This window comes from Thermobia domestica, chromosome 13 (assembly GCF_964235325.1).
Source record: "Thermobia domestica chromosome 13, izTheDome1.hap1.1, whole genome shotgun sequence".
NCBI lineage: Eukaryota > Metazoa > Arthropoda > Insecta > Zygentoma > Lepismatidae > Thermobia > Thermobia domestica.
Window position 1 is genome coordinate 125,871,049 of NC_137466.1, and position 26,380 is coordinate 125,897,428.

A 26,380-nucleotide genomic window follows, 5' to 3' on the forward strand; every position below is an offset into this window, starting at 1 on the left:
GTCGCTCAACAAAACACCTTTCAAGCTGGCCTTCGATGCATCAATAAAGAATCTCCATTCTGTTGCATTGTATGCAATACCATAGAATTCTATCACTTTTCTTATGTTGTTGCAATACACTAAATTTTCTTCTTCAGTGAAGTATGGTAGAAGTTCTTTCTCTCGGTGCCTGTACCATGAAAAATGTGTTTCAGGAGACGAGAGACAATTTTTCTTCAACCGGGAACCAAGAAGTTGGGCACTCTCTTTTGGTAAATTTAAATCTCTCATAAGATCATTAAGTTCATGTTGTGTAAGTGGCTTTGGAAGACTAGTACTCGTACTAGGATACAATGCATCATCATCACGCTGTTCTAATTCTACCTCAACTTCACTGTTACTAGAACAACTTTTGACAATAGTAGGTACACATGGTACGGTACAGGTATATCAGGCCCATGAGTTATAGATCTGATAGCTGATTGTATGTTGTTTGGATGGTTCACCTTACTTTTGTTCTTAGCACTAAAACCACTAACGTTAACAGCACAGAAATAGCAGTCTTCAACATGATTTTTTGGTTCACGCCATACCATTGGGATTCCAAACGACAGGGCTTTCTTCTTGCCGCATGTCCATAATCGCAAAGCCTCCACACAAGTCTTGCAAACTGTATGTGGGGCCCACTTTTTGTCCTGGTCACCTAATTTCATTCCAAAATATGCATTGTATGCATCCTTCACAAATTTTGTTACACGTTGTCTCTGTCTCTTCACTACATAACATCCGCAAATGTAACAAAAAATGTCTGGAGAATTCACACACTCTCTAGATGACATTGTTTCACTGTTTCAAAGCAACAAACCGCAGAGAAACTTGACCAAAACAGCGTATCCTAGAGCTGTGTATACCTAAATTGTTTACGTAACACTTACCGTGATTTCTTACATTAAGTAATATGATACATGAAAAAATTGCACTTTATTACATCAGTTAATGAGGCTAGCTATAACAGCAAAAAATTACGTATTTCTTTCGGTTACTTTTAAGAATTTACAACAAAACTTTGAACGTCTAAATTATCCATTATTGTAATATTATGCGCCCTGCCATCTACCGGGTAAAATTAGAAAAACTGTGGGTGATGGGAACAAAAGAAATCGGGTTGGACCCACCTGAAAAAACCCACTTTAAAACCCACCTGGGTTTTTGACCTATTTGTTCGTATATTATTGGTACAACTAAGGTGATCACATTGTAAGTGATTTTTATCAGATTTTAGACTTTCCGTGGGCAAATTAGAGGCTTTGACGTTAAGGTATACAACAACATTCAACATAAGACCTTTATAAAGTTCTGAATGCACTAAATGAATTTTTTAAAAAAATAAAAACTTAGCTTGAGATAGTTATAGAACAAATTAATGTATGGATTATGCTTATAGCCTATTTGGAGTAGAATAAGCAATTTTGTACTTTAGAAAATATTTTCCGTAAATAGTGTGCTCGTCGACTTGGCGACACCGAGGGACATTATCACTCATACGTTTGACGGGTTTAAGGTCATAGGTGTCGGTAGTAATAGTACATATGTAAATACATTAGTAAAACTATTAGTATTATTTCTTACCTTTGATGTAAAACACAAGTTTCTTCAACTAAAATTTGGTTTTCCAACAATAACGGTTTAGTTCAGTCATTTGTTGCTACTCTTCAAATGAGCATTCTGTAGAATCAACACCAGCAATAGTATAAAAATTCTTGTCAAATTTAAGAAGCTTAATGCTCGGAGTTCCGAAGACTATGTAACGCTTACTATTTCAAGTGCTGAATTCAAATTTCGGTACTATGGAAGTTTTGATGTACACGCCGTGAAAGAATTGCTCGGGAAATTCCCGAATTAAACGCAGAAGGGTCGGAAATGAATACCTCAACAATAAAATTTTATTTTACGCTTAAGCCTGCCATCCGTCCCGTACAATACGGAAAAGTCTCGCGTCCCCGTAAATTTAGTCGGGACAGAGAAATGTCCCGTATTTTAACTCCATTCCATTTCTGCTACCATTATCAGCTTATTCGAAAAGTGAAAAACAAAAAATTCTGACATTGGCTGGGAATCCTGTAATTAGTGAATGAACAGTACGCTGTTGCATGTAACAGTTTCGAGGAAGTTATTACACCACCCTGTTCGACTTGATAGCAAGCGAAATTTGCAATGCTACTTTTTCCATTGCACTTGATGGAAACTCGGATACTCTTCGAAACATTATATATTAAAAAAGATTTGAGTGTTTCCACATTTACAAACACAGGGAAGATGACTAACCTTTTCTCCAGCAACACATTAGGTAAGTTAAGAATTATAATCTTTTTCAGATGCTAGGGGCACAGAATTGTGCTTTTTTCCAAGTCTTAGAAAAATGTAAATCTGGCCCTCACAATTTCACACGACACAAGAAGAAAAAATCCGCTTTTCAGGAGATTAAACTGACGAACGTAATTTTGGCAAATATAGCCATATAAATAAGTATTGCTAAACGCGCGAAGAATATTGTAGATAGATTGTACCACTGATTTAAATAATTTGCATATTGTTTTCCTGTAAAGCATTTTTATAGCACATCTTAACTTTTTAGGCATCTTCAGTCTATACAATTAATTGCAGGGTACGAACAGAGTAAAGCAGCTGCTGCTTAGTGAACTTTTGCCTATTATATTCTTGAAAAAATAAAATAAAATAAATCTTTTAGTTTTAGTCTCGCGGTTATGCCTGCTGTGCTCAAGGTGACGGTGATGATGAGAAATGAATGAAATGGTGGAATGAAGAAAGTGGGAGGAAACGTGAGAATCCCGAGAAAACCCACGTACAAGGTGTTTGTCCATTACAAAGCTCACTTGGCGCGAGCTGGGATCGAACCCCGTGCACTAGAGTCTAGAGGTGAACGCTCTACCACTGAACCACTGCGGCCTATTATACTTTTGTTTATAACAGTCTACAGTTCATTGCATTGTGTTGGAAAGTTGAGGAGGGGGGGGATCTGAGGTGTCCCGTATTCTCATGGAGAAAATATGACAGGTTTATTTACGCTGGAAGATGTTTATTTCATATAAGACATTTTAAAACATTTATTTATTTCATACAGCATGAATTGTATCTTTGTTTTAAATTAATAGACCCCTTTTGGTATTCATATTTGGCGAACGTCAGTCAGGCTTCTGGATGACTTGATCTACATTTGTTCGTTTGTCTGCCGAGCTTCTTCATGGCTATGCGGTTAGTGTACGCGTCTTCGGCGTGGGACCCGGGTTTGCTTCCCGGAGGGAGCTCATGTGGTTCGGACTCCACGTTAATCACCAGGTCCCGTCTCGTATAGCCTCGCTGCTGAAAGGGGCGTTAAACACAAAATCAACTTAACTCGTTTGTCTGCCTCTACCACACACACTACAGGTTACAACTTTCGGCCTTTTAAGTTAAAATTGTCAGAGAACAAGCACGAAACACTCTAAATTTCCTGTACAGTTTTGGCGGCATACCAACGTAAAATTTCAAAATGACGGTATTTTTTTTTCAAAACAGCGAATATCCACGCTACGAAGCACAATTTTCAGTCTTTTAAGTTGAATTTTTGACGGTGGAAGCACGAGATATGCTAAATTTGCTGTAGAGAATTTCTCGTCGATCGAATGTAAAATTTCAAAATGGCGGCCATTTTTTTTTCAAAACAGCAGTAAGTAGATTATTGTTGCAAGTTGTGACAATGACAATCTTGAAATATAAATCACATTTTAACACTTTTACCCCAAAGACATTGAAATATTTCGAAAAAAACCGATTAAACCCGAAAAAACCCATATGGGCCCAGGTGGGTTGGGCTTTTTCAAAAAAGCCTGGGTTTTTTCAAACCCTGATCTAAACCCATGTCGACCAGTGTAACCATGTGGCTATATATATATGGATTTTGAAAACAATTGGAGTATTTCAGTGACGCAAGATCTAAAATTTTTAAGTTCCGTGTTACAAACTTGTAAATTTTATATAATAGAGAAAGAATCCTGAATTGTTTAAATGTTATTGGAAGGAACAGATGTGTACAATAAGTTATTTTTCATATTTTAATGAATATCTAAGAAAATAATTGTTGAACAGTATAATGCTTACAAATTCTATGGATTATAGTATATTTCGAGCATATGTACGGCAATGATTATCGGAGAGCAAAAGGATTTGTAGAGTAGATTTCAGGAAGTAAGTATGGTATTCTTTTAAGAATTCAGCACTGTTCCGTCATAGAATTACAAATAATTCCGGTATAGGAGAAAAAAAATCTGGGAATGTTAAGGGAATTTCATGGTTGCATGTATCATATCCATTTGTGTAGGTTGATTATTGCTTGTGCTTCATTTGAGTAACACAAGTAAAGTCTGGAGTGGAATAGTCGACTGTTATAATGATATAGGTATTTTGCATATTATGCTACTTCTTCATATCTTCTATCTACCTCCCCTGCTTCTTCTTCTTCTTCTATTATTATTATTATTATTATTATTATTATTATTATTATTATTATTATTATTATTATACGTAAATGTGTATATGGAATGAACGTCTAGAAACGAATGGAATGCTGCAGAACAGTGGTAATACATAGGAAGATAGATTTTGCAGATAGAAGATCATTAACGAAGTGAACAGCGAATTAGGAGAAAGAGTAGCGGAAAAAAGAGAACCAGCTGCTGTCAGCGTTTCAAATTCAAAACAAGAAAAGTGATTGAAAATCTAAGATTTATGCTGCTGCCATTCCATGAATATATGCAATTTGTACTATGCACCCACAGAAATTGTATAACACTGCCATTCAAAGGCAAAAAGCCGTGTATGCTATAAAACTGGTTTTGAGAAAATTACGAATTTCTGCTTAGCTAAAACCCACAAGCATGCGAATACGGTAAGACTTATATCTAAATATTATTCTAAATATTATAAATACTAATGTTACTAAATATTATAGATACAGGTTTTTGCTTTTGTCAGTTAATGTCTAATGATCATATGATTTGTCTGTTGTTACTAGCTCAGTTTTGGCCAAACCTGCAGATACTGTCTTCTGCGCATCTAACTACATACAGACATTTATACACATAGAAAACAATTGTGCAAAATTCCATTAAAATCCACTTTAAAGTTTCATTGAATTAAATCTATCACTTAAACAAATAACGACCGTGCACAAGTACATGATTCGTAATTTGCTTTTTTTTTTTTCTCTGGTTACAATTTCTAATATCTAAGTAGCCAGTTCAGAAGTAGAACTTTTCTTTTATGGCAGTGGTAATGTATAATGATATAGGTATTATGCATATTATACTTTTTGTAATAAAGCATTCAGAATATAATCATAAATAAACAGTGTAATTGTAATAGTTTCTTTGTTAAATTATGTAATTAGTAATAATAGCATCCTATTTCATATCCAGGTTTCATTTCTCTATTTTAACTTGATTGATAGCTTTAATAAAAGTTACGTACGATTCTCGAATTGTGAAATTAGACAAAATTTTTGTAGTATCCAAATTTTATATTTTTGCGTAAAATTTCCTTTTGGTTGATGCTCGTCCTCTATTACAAATGTTTATAGAATAGAAACTGAAAATATGTACCTGTACCGTACAGGACGTATTTTTTAATTGTATAGAATGATTTTCCATGTAGATATATTAGGAATTTATTACTTATACTTATGTACTTGATTTTTCCCTTCCTTTCCTTACAGAGTTTATCTCACTGTGAATTGATAACAGATGAAGGTATTCGGCAGCTAGGGATGTCTCCGTGTTCTGCGGAAAACTTAACTGTGTTGGAACTGGACAATTGCCCACTTATTACAGATGCTTCTTTGGAACATCTAGTTTCTTGTCATAATCTTCAGCGTATCGAATTGTACGACTGCCAGCTAATCACTCGAGCTGGTATCCGGAGACTGAGAGTAAGTGCTTTAGACGGCAGTTTTTGTAACAAATAATTTGGTAATTTTGCATATTTCTAAATCATTTGTATTATTATATTATTTACAAAAATAGATTTTGGATTTAGTTGCCACAGCAAACTGTAAATGTTTTACTTCCACTAGAGATATATAGTTTCCTTTCCGATAATGCGATCTCTGAGGACCACCAATTCTCAGATTTTTGGATTTTTAAGAAACATGGGTCGCGTATAAGAGAGAATATACAGATCATAGAAAATGAAAGAAAGATTAAAGAATGTAGTCCAAGACTGAGTAGGCGAGGAGTTGAATCACGAATTGTTATAAGCTACATGGTCATACACACTATGTGTACAGAAGGTCGTTCCAGCTGCGAACTTCAGTCACGCAATATACGGATACAGCTAATGCTTGTGAGTAGTGCTAGCTACAGGCTATAGATATATCCTACTGTTAGTATGTATAATAGTTACATCGTGGTGTTGAGGGCTTCATAATCGCTACAAAATTCATTTTCATTCTTAAGTAATTATCAAAATTAATATTTCTTTAAAAATAATTTTTACCCAGCGGGCCACTCAACTCTAAGGTTAGCCCATATGTGCAGTGACCATGGGCCATGAAGCTGTGTTAGTCCCATATCATGTTTATAACACACTTTGATTGAAGTACGTCAAGGGTAGTAGTATGCGTGCAATTACGTTGCAACATAACGGAACATTATTTAAAATGCAACTATCCCACTACAGTTTGATTACGACACATCGATACCGCACTTCTAACAGTAAAGAAAGTTATCAAAGGCAACTAAATCAAAAAACATATTTTCAGACATACAGTATTTTCAAACTCATATTTTCAGACCCAAATCAAGTACATATTCATTACAGTAGGCTATGCGACATATATCAAAATATTACTAATAGCTGGCAGGATACACCAAAATAGAATTCGAATGTTTTAATACATATTTTTGGCCCAGTAGTTAAACAAATGCTCTCATTTACTTTCTTATCACAACTATTTGTTTTTCAAGATTTACGCTCTCTCACGTTACAATAACTCTCATAATCGAAGAAATTCCGGAAAATGTGGGAATTACGCGTGAATTAATCTATAGATCCTTGTATTTTTAAAGAACAAACTAAGGGACAAATTTGAGGTTTTATTAACATTTATTGATATTTTAGAATATTTTTTACAGACACTGCATTTCCCGTTGAGGTAAATTTCCTTGTTAGATACATTAGGTACAAGGGCAAGTATTTAGAATCGTCTCCCATTTTCGATATATATATATATATAATATAAAATATAAAACACAGGTCTTTATTGGTCTGTAAATTGATTGTGTACTAGGTGTCTATAACAAGAACTTGGTTATTGTACTCTTTCCAGGCTCATGATGTCAGGAAGAACATCAAAGGGTTCGCAATGCCATGGTAAGACTTCGTTTAAAGAAGGTTGGCTCCAGGACCTACTCTTTCGAGATTGGCAAGTCAAACGCGAAAGAGATATTTATAGTACAAGTTACCGATTTTGCCTTCAGGCAATTATTTCAGTTGCCAGTATGGGAGGCCAAGCATTAAATAACCATATGCAGGGAAAGAAACACAGAGAAGAAGAAAATCTGTGATTCGTCCAACCTTCACACATTTCTAAGATCACAAACACCAAGTTCAGCTTCTTCACCAGGAGTGAAAAGCCGAGAACGTTTTGTGTTCAGCTTCCTCGTTAGGTGTGAAAAACCCAGAAACCAGCGCTGTTTCTTGTTCACCTTCCTCGTCAGGCGTTGTCTGTGATAAATCTAACGGCAATAGTAATAATATTGGATCTTCTGATCTTTACTCAGTACCTTCAAGAAGTATCCGTTAAATGATGTTACTAGTGCAGAAATTAAAATAGTGTGTACAACTAATTGACACACACAAATCCTTCCGTTCTGCGGAGATAAGACAATTATTTCCCTTATTTCCAGACAGTGAAATAGGAGCAAAAATGCAACTGGGCCGTACTAAGATATATATGTTCCCATACAAATATTGCTCTGTCCGTTGGTTATTAAATGGAAAAGTAGCACAGCGAGCTCTTGATATGCTTCTCAGAGAATTTGTGAAACAGGTATCATCTTTGAAAGATGGTAGCTAACAGTCTTGTAGCAGTTATGAAATAGTAAAATACTGCCTTGAGGATCCAATGTTAGGCTCCAAACTAGCTTTCTTTAAAATCACATCTAGTGACATTAAACAATTTCTCACAGATTTTCAGAGTGACAGCCCTTAAGCTTCCATCCTGTACTCACTGTCAGAGCTGCCCAGGAGTTTGTGCAAAGATTCCTGAAACCAGAACATGTTGAATTTAGATTGATGCACAGAAAGAAGAAAACTTGTTGAATTCAGCAAATGTTAATGTAGAATTGGCCACAAAAAAGGAAATAGAGATGGGAAAATGTTAAGGATATAGAACTAGCCAGATTCTACAGGAATTGTTGAAGAATACTGCAGAAAATGGTCATAAAAATGCAGGGACAGTTACCACTGAAATTTAAGTTGACAAAAGCCGTAACCTGCAGGAATCCAGAGGTTGCTGCATGTGATCAAGGGATGGTCCGCTTCAAGGAACTTTTAACTACATTGGTTGAAAGCAGTTGGTTTGAAGACCACACAGCTGATGTCGCTTCTCGGCAGTATTGTTGTGTAATCAGTGATCCAAATACCATAACGCATCTTTAATCTTTTGATGAAAAGTGTCACAGACTTGACAAATTGTGGTCTAATGCATTTCTGGCCACAAAGGTAAGACAGATGCTTTGATGAAGGTTCACGATTGTACATTAATACTCTCTTACGGAAATGCAAATGTGGAAAGCGGCTTTTCCGTAAATAAGTAGCGCATTGTTGAGAACGTGACAGAAGAGACTTTGGTTGCACAGAGAACTGTGTATGACACTATCAGATACAATGGGGAAGTCAGCAACGTAAAATTCTCAAAGTCTTCTGAATAGTGTCCGTTCTGCTAGACAGAATTATCAAGCTGCTCTGGATGAGGAAAGAATGTCAAGGAGAAAAAGACATGAACAGAAAAAAAAAAAACGAAGTTGTTAATCAAAGAGCTAGAAAGTGAAAATGCTAAGATAGAAGAAGACGCAAAGAAAGCTAAAAATCATATTGACAGTGAACTTGAAAAGGCCTATTCAAAACTTACATAATGAGTTTTTGGTGTATGGATCAAAGACGCTTCAGTGACATTTATAATTTTCTGCGGTTCTTCCCTTTATTACGAGAATAGTGTTATTTTTTTAAGTGTATGTGTGAACATAAAATTCTAGTAGTTACTTGATTTGTGGAATCTCTGCATATTCATTTGATGTAATATATATATATTAGGGATGGCCAAAATTTTCCGGAATCCGGATTCCGGAAATTTTGTTTTCCGGAATCGGAAAATTTACTTTCCGGAATTCGGAAAAATTTCGGAATTCAGAAAAATTCCGGATTTCGGAAAAATTCCGGAATTCGGAAAAATTCCGGATTTCGGAAAAGTTCCGGAATTCAGAAAAATTCCGGATTTCGGAAAAAATCCGACATTCGGAAAAATCCGGAATTTAGAAAAAATCGGAATTTTTCCGATTTTACTTTCCGGATTCCGGAAAGTAAAAATTCTGGAATTGGCCATCCTTAGCTAGTAGCTGTTGAAAGAGAAACACAATAATGAATAGGCTATATATACTGTATTAATTTCTTGTAGTTGGATATGTCTTTATCATTTACGTAGACAATTGCTACTGCAGTTATTTACTACTTTATGAGAAAGGTCTTATTTTCACACACAAAAAAGTCGCCGGTATGTCTCAAACATTATCGCGTTCCCACCTGCAGCTGCTCCAAAGCACTGCAAACTACTTTTTAACCAGGCGAAAGGCAGTGAAGGAAAATAAATCTCAACAAATATTCTAATAACATTCGCTTATTGTCAACATACCTACAGTGAGCGCAGAAAGTGTTCGTACACCGTGCATACTTTATATTGAAAACAGCTAGCATAAGAACGGGAGGTGGAAAATATATATATAACCAGAATTAAGACTACACATTCATACATTTTATTTCTATATACAAGAGAAAGGCCAAACAAACACAATCACTGTTTTGTTCAGAAGAAAAGAGAGAATTCCTTTTTTGTAAACTCAAAAAGTCACCGTACACTTATGCTTGAATTAATGCTTATAAAGTATATTACGTTATTTAATATTTTGTGGGATTACCCTGTGCGTTAATGATTGTCTGTAGTCTTCGTGGCATTGATTTCACCTGTAGTAGTTCGTAGTTCTGTAGCTTCGGGACTGATTATGTCCCATTCTTCTTGAATAGCTTTTCTTAGGCCTTCTTTAGTAGACAAGCTGTGCCTTCTGATTCTTGTCTCCAGAACAGATCATAGATGTTCTATGGGGTTCATGTCTGGGGATTGGGGAGGTGTGCGAAGCTGTTTCAAGGTATTATAGAGTCAGGGGCGGATCCAGAGGGGGCGATCGTCCCCCCCCCCCACAAGAGGAAACTCTTATTTTATATATAAATAAACCCATCCATAACAAGTTTGGAGCTCTTAAAAGTAGCAGTATTACCGCCGACCGCCCCCCCCCCCAGAAGTCCGTCCTGGATCCGCCCCTGGCAAACCTTGCAGACAGGCCTCGTTCAACAGTACACACAATAATTGCGATGTATAATGTTTCTATCACTGTGCGAAACCATAAAAAAACAATAAAATAATAATAATTATAATAAAGAACTGGAAGACCAAGAGTGTTGAGTGAACAAGTTAAACGTTACATTATTAGGGAAAGAAAAAAGGTTCCAAAAAGTAATGCTGTGCAATTGGCAACGGATCTGGAAACACGCGGTGTTAAAGTATCAGCCAGTACAGTGCGGAATATTTGCAGGGTATCATGGTCGGATAGCCAGGAAAATGTTCTGGGTGAACAAGACAAATCGTATAAAGAGACTAAAGTTTGAAAAAGAGTATAAAGATAAGGGATCAGGCTTCTTTCTGGAATAGGGTCATATTTTCGGACGAAAGTAAATTTAATGTTATCGAGTCCAATGGGAGGCGTATGGTATGGCGCAAGGTGAATACAGAGATGAATCCTCAAAATCTCGTCCCTAAAGTAAGACACGGAGGAGGGTCCGTGCTCGTCTGGGGTTGTATGAGTGCCTCAGGAGTGGGTCGTCTCCACCTTATCGATGGAGTGATGATCCACAAAGTGTATATTAACATATTAAAGGAATATCTCCATACTAGTGCGCAGAAGATGGTTCTTGAAAACAATTTATTGTTCAGCAAGACAACGACTCCAAACATACAGCGGAAAATACTCGATTGTAGCTACTCTATACAGGGGCGGATTCAGGACGGACTTCTGGGGAAGGGGCGGTCGGCAGTAATACTGCTACTTTTAAGAGCTCCAAACTTTTATGGATGGTTTTATTTATATATAAAATAAGAAAGTTTCCTCTTGTGGGGGGGGGGGCGATGGCCCCGATCGCCCCCCTCTGGATCTGCCCCTGAGGTTTGCTATCTTTCTCAAAGACTTATCCTTCTTATGCACTTTAATAATTACTTTTCTTGTCTCCTCATTTGTTTCTGTTCGGTTGCTTCCCATTTCGACAGCCCACCGTGCAGTTTTTTCACTCCTATTCACAATTAAACTCATTCTGTTACTCGTCATGCTATACAGAGGTGTATACTCAGGTGAATACTAGTGAACCCTAGTTGTGGTATCTTTGTTTCGTATTCGTACGTCAGGTGTACGATCACTTTTTGCGTCTACTCTATACATTTTCTACGGAATTTATTTACTTTCTGACCATTAAACTTGTCTTTGTGGTTCTTTATTGATATATTCATAAAGCTTAGTTTTCATTATTCATATTGTGTGTGTTATTACACTTCTTAAATTTTCTGTTTCTTTTTCGCAGGCATTCTCGTTTCAATAGCATAGGTGTACGAACACTTTTCTGCACTCACTGTATGTACAGTAAATACAAATTTATAATTTTTGACTTTACGAAGTATACAATGTAATTGTTCAATAATTAACATAAGCAGGCTTTCATTAATTTATATTAATAGAATAATTAACAAAACTAATAAGCGGGTGATTGATGACTCAGTGATAGAGTTTTCATCTATGGTATTCTAACCCAGGTCATGTGGGTTTTCGATGGCTAATTTTGTGTTCGAAAATTTTCCCGGTGGTACTCTTGGTTCCCTTTCTTATATTTGTTCCATCATCACTCATTAACGAATTTAGTTTATCAAAACTCTATAGCCATATATTCATTCTGTCCGTCAGTGAAACAAACAGTCTCAAGAACTATCTGATGGATTACCAATCAATTTTGGCCATGATGTACAGAGTCAATAGTTAAGAATCGAGTTCCCTGATGAATGTAATATTCAAACCGGAAGCGGTACAAATCAACCATTTCCGGTTTTAACGTTAATCATTATATAGTAAATATGGTAATAGATAGCGAGAAGCGGTTTCCAGTAATCGACATATATAACCTTCATGTAGATAGAATGTTACCCAGTTTGTGCATCTGCTGAAAATAATGAGCTTAGGTATTTAGAGAGCATTTTCCGCTTTAGAAAATGTGTGCTTGGTAAAGAATGTAGAGAATTAGCTGAGTCAGGCACGTAGCTAGAATATGGTAATAGGAAGGGGGGGGGGGCTGTCACGAAATACTGTGGTTATTTACCAGGGGCTCAATCATTCTAAACTATTTTATTGGCAACATATATTGGTTCGTTTAGCCAAGATTTATAATGGGGGCATGATATGAAATACTGTGGTTACACACCAGAGGCTCGATCAATCTAAATATTTTACTGACAACATACCCATATTGATTGGTTAGGACAATAAAATGAGGATATATTAGTAAGTATTTTAATAAGAAGCTATGAAGAAATCTCGAGTAAAATAATACAAAAAAGTATTGAAAAAGATATAGTCTTCCGAGGTCATTCGAATGGTGTCGAGAATTTTGCGTCTGGGAAATTTGCGCCCTACCTCAAGAACAGGGAAAATTGCGCCTGCGATGTACCTCCACCGGGAAGTTTGAGCCCTGCGAAATAAAAGAACCTATTGGAGCTTACGCATTTCCTCGGAGGGGCTGACATTACAGCATAAACAATCCTCCCCCCACAACCATGCCATTTGTGATTTATTTTCATTGTGGCTATATAAGGGGAGAATAAACTTCAATATAAGCCAAAAGAACACAACGGATCAACGCAACCACTGCTTCTTCCAGAGATGATTTTGGGGGAACACTGGCCTCCCCAGAGCTCTCAGAGTGCCCCCTCGGAGGAGACCAAAATAATACGTCTATAATATAATAATAAATAGAATTGTACCAGCAGTGACCCCCCTCCGGAATACTAAATATGCCCCCCGGAACATTTTTCCTGAAAGAACGACTGAACGCAATTGTGTGTTTGAAGTGTAATTCCAGCAAGTAAACACACTGTACATAGTTTTCTTGATAATATTACTGAACTGATTTTACATTCACTTTACATTTTCTTTTCTATATTTTGTGTCCTGAAAAGCCAAACAACTCGCAAGGATTGTGAACAGAGATATCTGGGTAGAGCCAAACAGCCTTTTGTAGATTAAATTATACTCTTTGATTATATTAATAAACAATTATATATCAGTCATTTATACGTTTATTGTAAATTTTGTAGTATAATGAAAAATTGTATTTGTATGGATTGCCCTTTAGTGAACTAAAATTGTATTTTTTTCATTTGTTCGGAATATTATAACGGATGGAGTAACTCACTGAGACGATGAGAGGCAAGCCTAGTTCAAGTGCGAGTGGAAGTTACTTTACAGAATACAATAATAAGTTGAATTGTAGGGCGCTAACATCCCAGTGCAAATATATAGCCGGCGCATTTTCCCCTCTTTTTGGGGTAGGGCGCAAACATCCCAGTGCAAATATATTGCGAGCGAATTTTTTCCTATTTTTGTGGTAGGGCGCAAATTTCCCGGGCGCAAAATTCTCGCATTCAAGGAAAATATAATGTCCGTGAAGTTGACAAGCCACTTATGTCAGACTCCAATTTCGACTTTAAACGTCGCTAGTGCTACGTTAGTGTTCGATAGTGACGCAAATCGTTAGTACTCCAACTGCATGCCAACACGCTCACTTCTAAGAATCATCTCAAAAATGAGGTTAACCGTTAGAGCAAGTAAGTGCTCATTGCCTCCGTGCCAAGTAACGTTAATGCCTCCATCGTACGGCCCTTTGAGTAATAATAACACCACGTTTTTTGCTAGTCTCAATGCGTCCCTATATTCTCGCGAACATTCTGACGTGCCCAAGTTAGTTACTTTTTGGGGGGGGGGGACTATTGTTTATCTGTTATTGTTTATTGTTTATTGCTAGCCTGCAGAGTAGGCCTTACATTAATATGCCATTGTTCTTGATAATCATTGCGTATTTACAAGCAGTTTGTTATTACTGTTAGAAGATATCAAAAAACAACAGATAAAATCTACTACTTAACGGTTCATATTTTTCTTTTACAGTACATAAACGATTAATAATAATAATAATAATAATAAGACTATTCCAGCATAAAAGTTATCAATTGCATCACACTGGCAACAAGCGACGCATATTTTAACTTCATAAAAAATCATTTCTCACGATTTTCTGGAAAACTACGTATGATAACATCTTCATTATGTCAAGTTGTTTATCTCAGTGTGATATAAATGTCTTACCTCTGGACAATATCACAGTAAAACAAAAATTAAATATTAGGAGTACATCGTACTTTTGGACTACATCTCATTAACCATGGGAAGATTGAGTAGTGTATACTTCAGGATGTAAGTTTCAGCTTAACTTGCATCATACATTCTTAGGATTAAAAAAAGGAAATTTGTTCGTTTGCATTTGAACAAAATTCTTAGGATTACAAAAAGAAAAAATAATTTTTACGAATTCCGGATTTATTCCAAATTCCGGAATTTTTCTGAATTCCGGATTTTTTCCGAATTCCGGAATTTTTCTGAATTCCGGATTTTTTCCGAAATCCGGAATTTTTCTGAATTCCGGATTTTTTCCGAAATCCGGAATTTTTCTGAATTCCGGATTTTTTCCGAATTCCGGAATTTTCCGAAATCCGGAATTTTTCCAAATTCCGGAATTTTTCTGAAATCCGGAATTTTTCCGAATTCCGGAATTGGCCATCCCTAATATATATATATATATATATATATATATAATATGAAATCTGTTCAGACTCTTGAGTAATGTGTAATTTATGAAATAATTTCTATACAAAAAATATTATGATGCTGGAAAAACTGCAAATATGGGTGAATTTTATCTTGCAGCTTGAGTGGCCACTCTGCTTACCGTGAAGTATTAGTTTTCCTTCTTTGATGAAGGAGTTGCTTCAGTATCAAACTCAGCAAACTGGTTAATTATGCAAAAATGAAGTTCCTCTTATTTTACTACAAAATGGCTGGAATACTTTGAATGAAATGAAATACTAATGGCTGGATACTAACAGTAACTTGAATGTAATATTAAAATTCATGTATGTTCACATATTCAAAAGATACGCCGGAGCGCTAGTTACAAAGTAGGGACTTTTGAGTCCTGAAGCCTACTGCGCTGCACTTCGAACAAAAGCGCATCTACATCTTAGATTGAAAGCTGCAAAAACAGTTCATATTGGTCAAGCATGGTCACATGACCAATGTAACGTCACAATCTTCGTCTGTTCTGTGATGCAACTGCAAATAACTTCAAATCCTGTTTCTCACAGAATCAAATATAATTGGCTCCTTTGTTTCTAGATGACACACACCTGCCATAATGACTTTGGAGAATAGAAGTCGCAGTTGGTAGAACAATGCTTATGGGAACAGTTAAAAATTAGACTATTTTTTTCGAGAGAGAGAGAAAGAAAAAAATGGAGGACTTGAAGATCTGTGGCAATAGACGTACGATCTGAAACTGTGCATCTCTCATCAGTAATTTGGGATTTCATTAGGTGGGCGTTCAACTGTAAAGACGAACGATGCAGCAACCGTAGTCAAAAGCGCAGTATTTCATATCATTAGAGCTGGTGTGGACTTCATAATCTGTCGATGTTTTAATGGTTGCTTCGGGAGTGTCACATTCGAGCGATAGCGGCCCCAAATTTGCATTGAATATTGTATGCTCCTTAAGGGTAGAAATATGCAAGGAAAACCCGCCCATATAACCATATGTTAACGGTATATCGTTAGTCCAGATACTCCATAAACACTAAATGTATGCAAAGATGATAAGTGACAATGACAGGACGTAGGTGTATTTAGATGATAAAAAGTTACGTGCAGTTTTCTACCGAAAGAACATTCATGAACACGTCTTGTAATCCTATCCATAGGAACCGTGTTCAACTGTACCATCAAGTCTACTTTAGCACTGTACGGGAATTAACCAGGGTGTCTACTGGAATACCAGAAAGTAAATTCATGACTTTTCATGACCTTTTTGTTCAAATTTTCATGACCATGGCGATAAAAATTTACCATTAGTAATAATAAACCCCTACCATCAGCGGTGCATCAGAACTATGCGGGTTGCTAGTCTTAAATATCACTTATTGTGAATCTTAAAGAAAGAATCTAAAATTCTGCCGCCTTGTGCTCGAGCAGAATAGCACTTACCTAAATATGGGCCTGTTCTTACCAGTGAATCACACTATACTGTAGTTGAAGTTTTAATTCTGAGTATAATTATCCATCTAGCAGAAATTTGTCTCAAATTAAGCATTCAGAGAACTGCCCAAAGACAAAACAAATTATAAAAGAAATTCGTTTTAAATAAATAAATCATCAAATTTAAAATCTGCAAACTCAAACGAATAACATTATTTGCATAAGTCTAAAGGCCCAAAAATACACAATTTACATTTCTTAGAAGTAAAGAAATAGCAGATCAGAAAGTTGGACAGTAAAAAGTTGTTACTATATTACAGAGACTAGAAGATGAAATGGGGAGCAGCTAGGAAGACAGTAAAGTACCAGTTAGCCAGCACTAACTGGTGGGGGAAATTCTCACAATTACTGACCTGATACAACTGTTTCAGTACATGCAGTATGAGGTATAAAAGTATGAAGTATAAAAATATACTCTGAGATTTCAGATTTTCATGACCAGTTGGGTAAATAAAGGACTTTTTCATGGCTTTCATGACCACTAAGCAAAATATATGACTTTTTCATGACTTTCATGACTTTCATGACCAGTAGACACCCTGTTAACGGTATCCTCTTTTGATATGTTTCTGATTGATCGCCCTGATTCCTGTAGGCATGGCACCTTAAATAGGGAAAAATCTGTCAACATTTTCAAACTTACCTACTGTTCTTGCTAAGTGTGTGTGTGTGTGTGTAAGTAGATATGACAAAATACTCCCCGTCACACATTGGAAAGCAGAGCGATTGTTCAGACTCGTGCCCGTCATCATATACATTATTGCTGGTAAAATAGGCTTCTAAAGTTAGGCGTATCTTAGCGTGTTTACCGCAGATTATATAGGATAAGATGTTTACTATATAACAGCATTTCTCGATATTATATTTTAAATTTTATAACGCATGCATAAATAGTGTCGTCTCAGTAATCATATACCTATTATGAGCTGTAAGTTAAGCAGTTAAGTATTTTACTTAAAGCTATTGAGGCCGACTCAGAAAATAAACTGCGAAGCGATGTATCATATATATAAACTGATTTAGAATTAAGTTTTATACAGTGTAAATTTGAGATATTTTTTGTAGGGCACCTCTCGCAACACCCTCCCTAGATAGGCCATTTTCTTCCATCTTGTGAATATCATACTAGAATTAACGTTACATTTTGAAGAATATACTAATGAAAACTGGCTGTAAAACCACAATTCACAATCAACAACAACAAAAGTCTTAGCCACAAATTCTCCCGTACTTTTTTAGTTTCTTAGTCATTTGGCCATGAAGTGCGTACTGTTGGCTCATCGGATCTTAAATCGAACGCACTACAGTGGTCAGGTCCTATTTTAAACATAGGTCTCGTCTCATATACGTTTTTGTTGTTGGAGGATATAAAGGCAAATCAATCATTTGTTTTATTGCGCCTCACTGTACATCTGTTCTATTTTGGAAGGTAAAACGGACTAAAATCCAAAAACGGACCAAAGTAGTATTAGGACAACAAGTAAAAACGTAAAGTATTGCAATTTAATTATTATAATCTTTTCTTTACGTTTTTGGAAACAGAGACTGGAAGATTTAACTACTGAATCTAATAAAATATACTAAATACAATAAATTTTCTGTTGACGGAAGCAATAGATTTTACGTCGTAACTTTGACGCAAACTGTTAACGAAATGGGGCCTCAAATGTTTTCCAGGAGACTACCAAAACCTCTCCTGCGACTTCCTGTGCAGGAATGGAAGCTTTCCCCTCTGTGCGATTGAACAGAGAGTTTGGGTGTTCTTTCAGATGCTTAGCGGTCAGCTTATCAGTCATATGGGATGTGTTACATCTCAACGCTCTTCTGCGCTTCGTGGGTTGATACGTATAGTATAGTTGCTCACCCCGCTATAGCGATATACTTGAATGATCGTTTTATGCGCTAGAAAGTGCTGGTGTTTTGTGTCTAGGACTAAAGTACAAAGGACATTGTGAAAGCAAATGGGTTTGTAATTTGTATTTTGAGGAGTATTTGAATAAATTGTGCTTTAGTTGTTTGTTTACCGGCGGTAACATAAAGAAATTGCCACTGGATATGCATACTAATAGATACTATAGAGTACATATTAAGAACTTTTAAGTACAAAGTTAGTTCTTAATTTTAGACGTGTGCCCTTTAGTGACAGTGTAGAGAAAGTAATTTTTTATCAGTTAATATAACGTTGAGGACTTCAATACTTCAAATTCCAATGCGAGCCAACAGAAGTGTTGATTTCTCATGGTTGTAACACAGTTATTTATACAATTATCTTGTGATTATCCTGGTACTCATTGATTTCATTCTTCTTCACAGAACCATCTGCCGAACATCAAAGTGCATGCTTACTTCGCTCCTGTGACTCCACCGCCATCAGCAGGCGGTTCGAGGCCCCGCTATTGCCGCTGTTGTGTAATTTTATGAAGACTGATGAAGTGGATTGGACAGCAACTGATGAAGGGGGTCGAACGAGTATTCTTTGTGGTCATGGTAACAATTGCACGCTGTGCTGCGTGGGTGTGGTGGTATCTCTGTGCTTTAAATGAAGCCGTGTTTGACTGAAGAATTGACTCCAGACAACCGAAACATTTTCAGCAGATGGCCTCATGTGTCTTTGGGATAAACGAGAGTAGAAAGTTAAAATTACGCTGTCTCTTTTTTTGGTGATAGACTGCGTAGACAGACATATCTTTTGCTGGCCAGCCTTCGAGCGGTTGGTTGAAAGTGTGTTGCAACAAATGAGCAAGTGAATGACGCTGTTACCAAAAATATTATAATTCAGGAATTATTTTGCCCCTTGGAGGCAACGTGTAAAGAGAGAGAGAGGGAGAGACGGTTCTTCATTGATCTAGAAAACGCTTGGAATTTTTCTTTAACTGTTTCTTTTATAAGAGGAAATCAAAGGTGTCAATGCCACAGTATTGTTGTATGCAAGAAGTGTGTGATTTTTTTTTATTATTATTACTCTCATCGTTACTTACCAATTATTAATACTCATCCGGAATTCGTTTTTTCGATGATAACATTTGGAATATGATTTCCAGTGGATATGAAAAAGAAAGGAATTTCACATTTGTGTCTTCTGCCAATTGCTAACTTGTAAGATTTATGTAGTCGTTTTATTTACATTAAAAAGAAAGTAGAAAATACGTGTAAGCAGTGTAAATGGTCAATCAGTCAACGTGCCGTAAAATAATAATTGTGAGTTTCCCGATTAGTGAAATTGAGATTCTTACAATTTTTACTAACATTTACAAAGGTGCCTTTTCTTTTCTTTTAAAGTAGGATTATATAAACTTTACTCATACTTGCAGATTTGTCAACTGATCTGTTATTTAGTCTTTCTGTTCTGTTGTTTGAAGATTTCATTTTTCTCCTTTTTTTGTTATGATGGTTTCGTATTTGAAATTCGCAAATCATTATTATTAAAAACAGTTTCTGGTGTAGGTAGTGTGAGAATGTAGGAAGGATCCATCTATTCAATATGCAGTAACTTCTGAAGATGTAACGTCCGAAGAAGTAAATTAAAAATTAGTAAGAAATGAAGGTTCATATAGTAAATAAGTATATCGTAATTCTTTTATATCTACAAAGGAAACTGCTTTGTAGCGTTTTCTTTTTTTAATGCCAGCTTTAAGCTAGATTTTTTTTTTTTTTTTTTTTTTTTTGCTTCATTTGCGTTGTGATTGCAGTAAAATAAAATGTTTTCTTCAATTTCAGTCTTTGGGAACAAAGTCTCAATTTTCTTTACGTTTCTCTGATTACTTAGTTTACTTTTCTGTGATACTGAGTTTTCTTGTTAGATTCAGATTCAGTGAGAAAACTGTTATCTTTAACCAAAAAGAAATTGTGTTGATGGTAATGGTAAAACGACTCATTGCCTGCAAGGTTCAAAATTGCCGAACCTGAGAAGTGAAGTAGGATGCAGAAAGGAAAGAATATATGTTAAGATATCATGTGTCTCCAAAGAAGCAAGATGTATATTAAAACGAAGCAGTGCTTGTTACTTAGCCTCTCTCAAATATTTCGAATTTTCTGTGTACTATCATAATGAAATGTAACTCAAGTACTGAAGTCTGATATATTTTGTAGGAGATACAGGTACATACGTAAATATTAATTTTAAATTGTTACTTAACAAGATGCCATATATATTTTTTCTAATCCAGTAATTTATTATTTAATTGATATTGGCATTTCAGAGTAGCCTATGAATTTTGTTCACAAGACAGTGTTGTTTCTTCATGTATCAGATTTATTTAGTATTTTACTTCGCCGATTACAAAGTAAGCACAAGATAATGTTAACTTTCGTTTTGTAATCTTAATACCATGACATGTGCTTTATATACATATAAAGTGCAAGAACTAGATAATCAGTTTTTTGCAGTAGTTTTTAAACTCGGGGATAGTCTTTCAAGTGATGTATTAAATGACTGACTCAGAAATGTGCATTTTCTTTGACAAATTAGTGGTAGTGCGAGTAATATTGGAATTAGTGGACCACAATTGGGGAGTTCCATGCCAAAACGGACTAGCTACATTCTTGACGAAATTCTGATAGAGGACATTTTGTGAACTGAGAGTTTTATCATGCCAGAATGAACCAAGCCTCTAACTTCTTTAGTTACCTAATAGGTGGAGTAAGTTGTGGTGAGTGATACAATTTTCAGTTCTCGAAAGAAATGCCACTCTATCTCGATTTCGTTCAAAATGTAGTTGGTTCTTTTCGGCATGGGACCCTTCCTACGCCAATTTGCTCTGTCTTAAAAGACAACATTTTTTAAGCATACGAATATCATATTATTTATTAATCAATATGGAAGATTGGCAGTAGTTCTATCAAACGTAGAAAAAAAAAAAGTATTGTTTGAGCGAATATAATTTTTTGTATTACATGACTCATATTTTAATTTTGTCTATCGAAAGTTTCATTATACAAAGTGTACGTTTGTTGAAACATTTTCTTTATTTTTTATTTACTTATTTTTTAATTTCTGTATATTTAATTGAAATATATCGTTCTGTATCTTGCAATAGGTTGTATGTTGAAAATTACAACTTTACAGGAGAGCGAAAAAACTGTTTTGCATTTTAGTTTTGAAATAGGATGAGATATACAACTTTTTGCATTCTTTTTTATAACTCTGCTTTATTATCCGGATACATACGATACTTTGCCAGGTGATGAAACAAGTGCCCTCAGATCCATACTGGTGTTAACTAAAAATACCCAAATTTTAATATACGGCGTATTGCAAGATACGGAACGATATGTGATCAGTCAGTCAGTAATCGATATCAAAACATTGACAAGAAATTGTATAATTTAGACAGAAAGAGAAAGTTGCATTGTTGACAGATTGACCATTTTAAGGAAAACTAAAAATTTATTTGTGTGTTTAGAAAAATGTTCTAATCAGAGAAACAGTGTGAATTATATTTTTATTCAATCAGTCCATACGGTTGTGATGTTTTATAAATGCACTCGTGTTCAGCAGAAGAAAAATTTAAAAGTGAGTTCTCTTTTTCCTTTCAAAAGCGAACCTTCCATTATTAAGCTTTTGCAGCCATATTTATTTCAGTTTTCTTCTTCAAGTGCTTTCTTCTGATTGTTTGTGTCTTCCTTCGTGTTATTGTCAGTGTATAATCATACAATTAAAGCAGCAGCAACAACAACAGAGCGTGTGATTGAATATGTGTGTGTGTATATATAACTGTGTGAATGAATCATGAAATGAGTACGTGAGAGAGAATAGATATGATGTGATCTGACAAAGAACAATTTAAACAAGAAAAAAAGCATGTGCTTATTTATATACTCGCTTTCTCAATTATTATTTGTTTTTTTGTTTGTTCGTTCTTTAAAGATCAATCAATCAATTAATCAATGATAAATTGTCCTAAGAATGTGTACCCCTCACAAAGAGGTATTGACTTCGCTGAAGTATTAAAAATATGTGTATTGAGAAGAGAGTGACATATGTTGTGTGAAGAGACTTATTTTTTAAGTAACGAAAATTGATATTCATTGTGTATTAAACAAAACATTGAATCTTGTGAAACTTTTTTTTTTTTTTTTTTTTTTTTAAATGAACGATTGATGCTTTAACTTATCTAAGAGAAAACGTGGACAGCGAGCGAGAGAGAGAGAGTGAGACTTAATTAATAATCACAATTATCAAAAAGAATGAAGAGAACAAGAAAGAAATTAATTTTTCTGATAGTTATATTTCGTAGATGTACTAATTTTTTTACAGTTAAAAAAAAGAAAGAGTATATATATATATATATATGATTATATAAAATATTACAAAGAAATTCGCCCATGCCTGTGATAATTTTAAGGTCAAATTGAACAATCCTTTATAGGGGTGAACCAATTATTTTAACTTTTTTTTTTTTTTGGAGGTAGGGGGTTATAAAGTAAGAAGTTTTTTCGAATGAATGGGTATCACTACATCCCAAGTTAAAGATAATGATTATGAATATTATAATATATACTGTACGAATGACATCTGAATGAAAATGTCAAAATGTGTATTGTGTTATTGGTACACCTCTATAAAGAAGCATTAAAAAGAAAATCATCCCTAGAATTGTTGGAAATTAAGAAAAAACATAGTATCGTAAATGGCAATAAACTAATTAAACAAGATAGTAAAAAAAAAAAAAAAACTTATAGGCAAAGAACTACTATCTTGTTTATCGTGTTTTCACGATTGATCTTACTAAAAAGAAATAGTTTATTTTAACTTTGCAAAGTGATAAAATGATGCCTCCCCCTTTTATGAGAGCCATGCTTCATTAATGTATGCAAAACATTAAATAAATAAATAAATAAATGTCACTTTGTAAAGTTGATTGTTGTCAATTCAAGAGCAAAGTGCAGCAGAGAATGTGTTTTTAAAGTATTTTTTATTGGTTGGTGTCCAAAGCACGTCGTTGAATGTTGACTGCTTGTATGACTACACCTTGTAGCGAAAGAATATATATATATACAAAATATAAATATATAAGCTTGTTCAGATGCTAAGGCCAGCAGAATGTTTTTTTGTTCCTCTTTCTATGCTGTGGATACATTAATCTCAACATGGTCTCATAGATGATATTTTTTCATTAATAATATTTATTTATATGAAGTTGTATTTATGTCCCACTTTTTTCGACTAATTGAAATATGATATGTGATAATTGCATGTCAGTGTCATTTTTCCTGTTTGTATGATTATGTTACCAGATTGTTTCACAAAGCCTAACTGGGATGATGTGTTTATATTGACTTCTATAGTCTTAAATAAATCCAGATTAAAAGTAAATAATTCGTTGGTAATTGTACAGGAGTAAGTTGAAAAATAAGTGGTATAAACTGTACGTATCATTTTAAATACACGAGAGAAACTGCATATGCAAAATAAGAGTTAACATCATGAAAGTATTACAACGGGAAATACAGAATATTAGTCTTTGAAAACCATTGGGAGAAACAAGCGTATCCATCTAACTCACCCAGGAAGTCTTTCTTTTCTTTCCTTTTTTAAGTTTTATGTTTTCCCTCTCGTTACTAGTACTATACCTGTGATATATATGATCTCATTACGTATTCATATAAGTGGCCCCCGCGTAGCGTAGTTGCTGTCCCGGGTTCGATTCCTAATTGGGACACTCGGTCGAAAAGGTGTAACAGCTTTTTCAGGTCAGTCATGTGTGAGGTTTTCCTCATTCACACTAGGCAAAATATACCTAACATACAGGTCTCAGACCGCTTCATTTCCTCTTCAGATAATGTGCTTGCTGAGGGGTATCATCGCTCATACGTTACGGGCTTAAGGCCATGGATGCTGGTGATGTCAAGAATTATGTATAAATAAATAAACATGTGTATATAACGCCAACTTGTTTCTGGTACCATTAATTGTATCATGGTTGGATAAACAAGTCTAAGTGTAATGTGAAAAACTCAATAGCCGAAAGGGTTTTTTTTCTATATGACATTTTATACGACTTACTACGAGTAACATCGCATTTGACATGGCATGGGGTAGTGTGCAATAGTTGATCACTACGTTTTCCAATATTTCGAATTTTCGAATATTTGTTGGTTAGAGATAATCAGCTGACAACATTTTCCTGTTAATAAACTCTGTTTCCATGAAAACAATTAACTACCTAATCTAGACAAAAATTTTGATATACACACCCATAGGTGGTACACATAAGCAAGTATCAAGAGTAATAACTCAGTGGACGAGTGCTCACCTTGGGTACATGTGGTCCCTGGTTCGATCCAATTCGTGCCAAGTGGAGTTTGTGTTTGTTAAACATCGTATGCGTAGGTTGCTTCGAGGTTCTCCCACTTTCTTCATTCCACCATTTTAATCATTAACATCATAAACATCTTCCGTAACCTTGGTGCTTGATCGTGAGATATTAAAAGTCGAATGAAAAAAGCAAGTATGAGCATGAGCAGTGGTAATTTCGAAAAGTTCCTCCGGGAGAAACTTCAATTATATATAGGGGTGAAACATGTTACTGTAAATACTGGTAATCCCATTGAGTACAATCAAAGATATGGCCTGGGCGGCAATTTCGTAGCTCTGGAGGATTCCCCCTCTCCTTACTTACCCCCTGAAATAATCACTGAATATTGGTACGTTCTATAGACAGAAATTTATTGGTTGTAGTCGCGCGCACAAGCGACAGGTTAAGGTTATTCAAAATGTCAATCGCGGCCAATCACACAGGCTTGTAAATATGTTAGCCATGCGTCAATGGTAGCACGTACCACTTTCAAAGAAAACGCTGTAACTCTCACATGACACATTCCCCTTCACACCTTGCCCCTAATTTAAATCATAGTTTAAGTGAGCAGATTCATAGGTGGCACAAATACAGCTGTCGTTCGAGAGGGGGAAAAAATCAAAAATGGTATTGGAAGTTCGAGAATGTCCGTGAAATGAAACGATAATGGAGTCAGGAATATGGAATTGAACCGCCAGCACACCTAAGTATTGCTCACTTGCGTGACAAATTTGAAAGGGAAGGAATAGTGATGAATATGGATAAGGGAAGGTTAGGCCAGCACAGTTACAAGTGAAGTGTCGTCTGTTCAGATGTTAGATGCATTCACACGTTCGCCACAGAAATCAGCACAACAATGTTCACTAGAAACAGGAGTTAGTAGGACAGACATAAGATGTATTTTGCCCAAAGCAAAATGGAAAACTTACATTTCACAACTACTATATACATCGAATGAGAACGACCCAGACAGTTCAGTTTTTTTTGAATAGTTTCTTGCGCAAGTCGAAATGAATTAGTTTGATTTGCAAAGTGGTGTAGTGTGGTGAGAGACAGAATAAATTAAGTAGCATGATTTAGCTATACAAACTGTGTACTGGACCCCGAAAATTCACATGTTCATGTCGGGCAAACGGTCAGTTCTTCAGAACCAATGTTTGTTGTGGGCTATCATCAAGAAGACAAATTGGACTACACTTTCTCCGAAGTACTGTTACTGGCAAAGGTTATTTGGAGATGCTGGCCATATTAATTTTACTATGCATTAATACTTTGGTAAAGATTCGTTTCTTTTTCAAGAAAGTGGCGCCACGCCGCACTTTC

General features: G+C 35.4%; 1 protein-coding gene across 4 annotated transcripts in view; it reads left to right on the forward strand.

Annotated features, from left to right (window-relative positions):
* LOC145668487 (uncharacterized) overlaps positions 1 to 24,076 on the forward strand; it is a 62,949-nt gene extending 38,873 nt beyond the window's left edge. For all 4 annotated transcript variants that reach the window (XM_081736426.1, XM_081736428.1, XM_081736425.1 and 1 more), the window contains 2 exons: positions 5,750 to 5,962; positions 19,074 to 24,076. In XM_081736426.1, the coding sequence (XP_081592552.1) occupies positions 5,750 to 5,962; positions 19,074 to 19,181 (321 nt within the window). In that variant the 3' untranslated portion in view covers positions 19,182 to 24,076. The remainder of the gene's footprint in view (positions 1 to 5,749; positions 5,963 to 19,073) is intronic.
* Positions 24,077 to 26,380: the final 2,304 nt, after the last annotated feature.